This window comes from Lathyrus oleraceus, chromosome 1 (assembly GCF_024323335.1).
Source record: "Lathyrus oleraceus cultivar Zhongwan6 chromosome 1, CAAS_Psat_ZW6_1.0, whole genome shotgun sequence".
Taxonomy (NCBI): domain Eukaryota; kingdom Viridiplantae; phylum Streptophyta; class Magnoliopsida; order Fabales; family Fabaceae; genus Lathyrus; species Lathyrus oleraceus.
The window spans coordinates 39,962,029-39,968,660 of NC_066579.1; the positions used below are offsets into that span (position 1 = coordinate 39,962,029).

The following is a 6,632-nucleotide window of genomic DNA, read 5'->3' on the forward strand; positions in this document are numbered from 1 at the left end:
GCTACACACTCCCTCGTCGACTGCCATAACAGCTCCATTAAAGCCTTCGCACAACCCCCCATAGAGCTGCATTTGCCCATTGTCTTGCAAGACCACTGATGCACCCCCTCCTCCAAATGATGCATCATAAGTCTCCCAACTAATATCATCAGCAACATACTCAATGTCAGAAACAATAGGAGGATTAGAATGAGTTGTGTCTAGTTGCACAGCAAAAGGAAATTCATGTTCATAAAATTTCACATCTCTCGAAACAATGTATTCTTTGGATTCTAAATCATACAATTTCCATCCCTTTTTCCCATAGGGATAGCCCACAAATATGCACTTGCGACTTCTACTCGCAAAGTTATCCCCGTCACGTCGTTGATTATGGGCATAACATAAGCAACCAAAAATCTTCATGTTATCAAATTTAGGAACTTTACCAAATAATTTTTCATATGGTGTCTTATAATTCAGCACACTAGACGGTGTTCGATTAATCAAATAACACGCTGCCAACACACATTCACCCCAAAATTGCATTGGTAAATGACCCTGAAATCTAAGTGTCCGCACCACATTCATAATATGTTGATGTTTTCTTTCGACTCTCCCATTTTGTTGTGGAGTACCCACACATGACGTCTTAAACACAATTCCATTATTAAAAAAATAATCATGTAGACAATTAAATTCAGTGCCATTATCACTGCAAACTTTCTTTATTTTCTTATCAAATTGTCTATCAACAATTGCCACAAAATTCAAAAACATAGTCTCAATCTCAGTTTTATTGCATAACAAATAGACCCAAACTGCACGCGAATAATCATCAACGATTGTCAAGTAATATTGTTCCCCACACGACGAACGAGTTCGATAAGATCCCCACAAGTCACAATGAACTAATTCAAACAAACTTGGTGCATTATTCTCACTTAATGGAAAACTATCCCTATGCTGCTTGGCACGAGGACAAACATCACAAGGTCTATTATTCTTGCTCCTACTAAGATGACTTATAGGAGGAATGAACTTTAACACCTTTTCTGACGGATGACCCAAACACTTATGCCATAAATCCACTGTTGAATCTCCTTCCACCATCAAGACATGCACCTTCGAAACACCGCGAAAAAAGTAAATTCCATTGATCCGTTCACCTGCTCCAATCAATGTCCTCATTATCCGAGCCTGTATTACACACAATGCATTAGTAACTTGAACGATACAATCGGAGTCATCGATTAGTTGAGTTACAGAAATTAAGTTGCAATTTAATTGAGGCACAAAAAGAACATTATTGAGCCTTAATCCACCGTCCAAAATCACACCGCCTTCCTTTATAACAGTTGCATCTTTCCCATCCGGCAATCCCACCGATGTATTTGCAATATTTTTTACATTAGTCAGACAAGAGAAATTTCCTGTCACATGGTTTGAGGCTCCTGTGTCAATAATCCAAGAAATGTCATTCTTACCGTGGAGGCGGTCTTTGGTTTTGGAATTATTCAAAGCATCAAGAATTTGTTTCCATTGTGTCGGGTTAATGCATGATATACCAGCTGCTTCACTTGAGTGTGGTGGTGCATGAGACTGTCCAACATTACCACCGCTTCTACGACTACTTGTTTTGGCTTTGTTGGCTCGCACAGGTGTGTTATAGATGCTCCTGCCACACCCTCCAGAATGGCCTGATGTGTCTCTCCCACGACCACCACGAGGACGGCCCCCCCACCACTCGGGGAATCCATGAAGCTGAAAACACGAGCTTTCTTCGTGTCCTTCTCTGTTGTAGTGAGTATAGAATTTTTCGGAATTGTCCACAAGTTTAGTTTTACCTCGTGTATCGGCTGTAGGTTTAAAGGCCATGACATTGTCACGGTTCTGATGAATTGAAGATCCTCCTTGCAGCAACCTCTCATCTTGTATGACTCGCTGATATGCTTGATCAATGTTTGGTAACGGATCTTGAGAAAGCAAATTTGAGTGAATCGTTGCATAAATCCCATCAAGGCCCATGAGAAAATGATGCAGATAGTCTTCAGTACTTAAATCAATCACTTGTTGGTTGATATCACAGCTACAACCTCCACATTTGCAAGTTGGCTTTTTGACATAAGTCATAAGTTCGTTCCATACACAAGATAGACGACCGAAGTAAGCCAACACCTCTTCACTTTTGCCTTGCTTGCATTCTCCTAACGATGCCTTTAATTGGCATATACGAGTCCCATTCACAACACAAAAACGTTGTTTGAGATGTGTCCACAAGGATTATGAATCATCATAATAAGAAAGAGTAGAGCGCAATGATGGCTCGATAGTGTTCAGCAGTCACGCTATGAGCATCGACTGCACTGCAGTCCAGTCCTCCAATTTCTCAGGTGTTGTTGGTTTTGGGACTTTCCCTTCGAAAAAACCGTATTTTCGCTTTGCTTGCAACGAGGTTCAAATTGCCCTTTCCCATTCATCATAATTAGGGCCACACAATTGTATTAGTGTGATCACGTTGCCTGGATTGTCATTGGTGCCGAGAAAAAAAACTAAATCCACCTTTTTCTTGTTTTTACCACTGTTGTCATCAGTTTTCTTTTCTCCATCACTACTGTTATCACCCATAATCTCTTATGGTGCTTGATATGGAAACATAGAAAAAAAAGTATTTAATTTTCCCTAGGATATTCCCTAGCTCATGATACCATGATAAGATTCACCATAAAAGTATTATGTGAATTCTGTTTTTATTCATTCTTTCGGATCAGTATATATATGCACAACACCAGACCAACTGTTTACGATCTGTTACAGAACCTCCTGGACTTCGGAATTCCAATCATAAGGTAACTGCTAAATATAACATAAGACTCCTAAATATAAGGTAATAACACAATAAATGTCAATAATATCTCAATAATATCTCAATAATCATAATCCCAGTAGTTCTTCTTCCCCGATTCCGTGCGCAAAAATAATCCTTTAAGTGATTTTGAATTCATCCTTGATTACAACTTGATGATGAGGTTGAACACGAATTCACTTTTCGTTATTGACTCTTCATGAGAGGCTGAAGTGAGCTCTCAAATTTGTCTCGATGATTATGTATTAACGACGTGGAATTGAGTTAAGGATGGGGTTGAACCGTGTTCGTGCAAGGCACCGTGACTGGATCCTTGGTCGAGTGTGCGTTTATGCAACAATAGAGTTCTTGGTTGCGTTCACAACAGGTTCACATTTTCTTTATGCAGGTTCTTGGCATTCGGGTGACCCGGTTTGGGGAGTTTCTGAAGACTTGGGCCTTTGCCCCAAGTAACTTGTGATCTGCACCCCCCTCAATGCAGCACCCCAAAGCCATTAATTCATAGCCATTATTCATGATTTAATCTCACTAATCCCCCTTTAATCCCTTGATTAACCCTTATTAACTTATTTTAATTCCAGTTTTTTTATTAATCTTGATATTGATTTTTCAATCTTGGTAAGAATTAGGATAATTCTTTTTTTTTTTGTTAATTAAGATCGTCATTAGATTTAGGACTAATTGATGATTAGGAATTAACATAGTTTTTTTATTAATTAGGTCATTAGAATTAGAAATTAGTAATCATCACCTAGATTTTGATTTCGGTTTTTTTCAGATTTGATTTCACATTGTTAATCTTACCATGATTAGGATAATTGGCCATTAGGTTTTGATAATCCATTTTTTGTTGATTTTATCATGAATCACCCATTAGGTTAAATTTCCATTCCAATCCGTATATCACATTATAATTGTCATGATCATGTTCATTAGATGAAGTTGTGATTTAGATTTCTAATTTCCCATTTGATTAGTGTAAGACCCCAATTTTGACCCTTAGATCCCCCATGCAATTTCATCATAAGCATTAGCATTGGGATCATACCTTGGCATCCTCCTTACCCCTCTTTCATTGGGTTTATTTTGGGAGAGATCACCAAGCACTATGTGATTGTATCATACTTGTATATCATCATTTTACTAACCAAAATATCAAAAGTATATCTTTGCATTTGTCTAACTCTTTTGTAGGTAGGGCATGATCTCCATTAATCTATCAAGTTCATATTTAGGGTTTAAGACCCTCATGACAAAGAGCACAACCATTAATTGACCCAAGAGTGGTTATGAGCATCACATATGAGTTCCATAGATTCCTACATGTTATATTGATCAAATGTTCTTCAAGAGTTTGAGGGTGATTTGCCTTGGAAACCCTAATTTGACTGAGTATCTTGAGTAACTTCTCCAACAAGCTATCTCACCAATTGATAAAATCTCTAAAGGGACACTTAAAAATTCATCATCTTATGCATATATGATCTATCATGGCCAAAAAGTCCAAAGAATTGAAGGTCAGCAAATTGGTTGATGGTGGTTGGCCAGATGAATTCATCTGATCAAAACTTGGTCTCCCTATACCCTATCTCCTACAATTTTCACCATATGAAAATGATTCCAAGATAAACATTACTCTAAATGACATTCCAAACAACTTTCATGTTTAGACCTAGAGCTAGTTTTGCTTGTAAAATCATTTTCTATGTTGCAACATTATAGGTCATTTTGTCTAAACCCTAATTTGAAAGTCAACTTCCCAAGGCCATAACTTGCTCAATTTTTATGAGATGAAATATTTCCAAGTTGAACAATAAACTTCAAGATGTCTACTTCAACTTTTATGTTTGGAGTGTGAGCTAATTCAACTTTTATGAGTATGTGATATGAGGTTACATTATAGGTCATTTTTTTACCTATACCATTGAACAAGTGATTTTTCCAAACTTCAAAAATACATATCTCTATCATTCCAAATTTAAATGACATGAAATTGGTGACCATTTTGAAGGTCTTTGAAAGAGATACAACTTTGATGAAGACACTTTTCTCATTTGAAGCTCACATAAAAAGTTAAGCAAGGTGGAATATTGATATATATGGCTTGACACTCAGAAAAAATTTCAACATGTTGAAATTTCCAAACTTCCACCTCAAAATTCTCCATGTTCCAAGCTCCAAATTAAAAAGTGTTGAACATCAAACTTGTTCCCCTTGATCTAACATTTCCAAGAAGTTCAATTTCATCCATTTGGATAAGATTTGAATGGGCTGCTCATGGCTTGAACATTGCATCTTCATTTGGCAAAAATCAAACTTCAAGCTTCCATGTACAATTGCCTAGCACTCCAATTTGATTTCATACTTGTTCACACTCAATTATGGATCAAATGGAATGATCTCATGGGCCTGTACACGCCCATGCACACATGCATCACTCATTGCCAATTTTGGAAACTCAATTGTAAGGTGCAAATATCATGTGATTCAGCTATAAATAGAGCACCCTATGCTCAAAATTAAAGACTCTTTCGCGCCAACTTTGATCCCAAACACAAACCCTTCCATTTGAGAGGATAATCCTGAGAATTTCCTTTGGAAATTGAGTTTGAATCTCACTGTTTTGAGATTCAAAACTCCAGTGATCCAAGACCTTTTGTGCATTCTAATCTACTTCTGCAAGTATCCTGAGCAAGATCAAGCACATCCAAAGCAAGAACAAGTGAATTCAGACTTGCATTGAAGGTATTTTCCAGAAAATTTCATCTCTTCGATTCTCTCTCAATTCTAATCATTTCTCTTGGATATTTGGTTGTCTGAAGTCCTACCAATGTAGGCAAGAAGATTGAGTTGCTTAGAGGTCAAATCGAAGCAACTCAGTTTACATACCTCAAAGTTCAACTCCTCATATCTTTCTATATGTGTGGAGTTAGTTAAAATTGACGTCAGATTCGTGTTCTACGCCATTTTTTTATTATAGATCATGTCCTCCTTTTTCATTTTCTTGATGGTGATGAGTGAACCAGTCCGGCCAGGGTCGCCGGAGAAGATGACCGGCCTTTGGACTCCGGCGATGCGCTCGAAGTGTTCAGAGCCATTGATCTGTTTTAAATTGTTTTAATCTCACGCGTTGGTTCTGATTACCATCCCTGTGGCACGTTGACTTAAGTCCACGGTGGAAAGCGCGTTTAGGACCACTTGATTTGCCACCTCAACTAATGACGGAGATCAAGTGGTCCACGTTTTTTGCTATTTTCTGATTTTCTTTTATTCCTTTTATTTTCATTAAATCATATTAATTTTAATATTGATCCAAAAAATATGAGAGTTTCACCAAAGAAATTCAAATAATTTCCTCTTTCATATTCTAAATTAAAAATAATTTTTGGATCATTATTAATATTTTTCATGATTTAATTGTTTTCGTGATTATTTTTAATTGTATAAAAATACTTTTAAGTCTTTAAAAATTCTGAAATTTTTTCTCCAAGGTCCTTTGACCTTGTTTGACCTATGATAAATCTCATGGCCATTTCTTTGGTGTTTTGATGAGGTTTTAGGAATTTGACAAACCATATTTAATTTAAATGCCTTATTTTAGTATTTTTTAATTTGAATAAATGCCAAATAATTTTGTTGACCAATTGCGGTGACTTGTTTGAGTTTGACTCTTGTTGTTGGGCCTTGGTCAAGGTTGATTTGACTTTGTTAAGTTAATATCATTGGATTTAGGGGATTGATGGAATGTACATTCCATCTCCCAAAATGAATGGATGATATTAATTTG

At 36.8% G+C, this 6,632-nt stretch overlaps 1 protein-coding gene across 1 annotated transcript; it reads right to left on the reverse strand.

The window, feature by feature from the left end:
* Nucleotides 1-620: 620 nt before the first annotated feature.
* Nucleotides 621-3,184, reverse strand: LOC127115410 (uncharacterized). The gene is made up of 2 exons (XM_051046966.1): nucleotides 1,467-3,184; nucleotides 621-1,179 (listed from the first exon to the last, which is right to left on the reverse strand). Exons 1-2 carry the CDS (start codon nucleotides 2,110-2,112, stop codon nucleotides 1,145-1,147), a joined length of 681 nt encoding a protein of 226 aa, XP_050902923.1. The 5' UTR covers nucleotides 2,113-3,184; the 3' UTR covers nucleotides 621-1,144.
* Nucleotides 3,185-6,632: the final 3,448 nt, after the last annotated feature.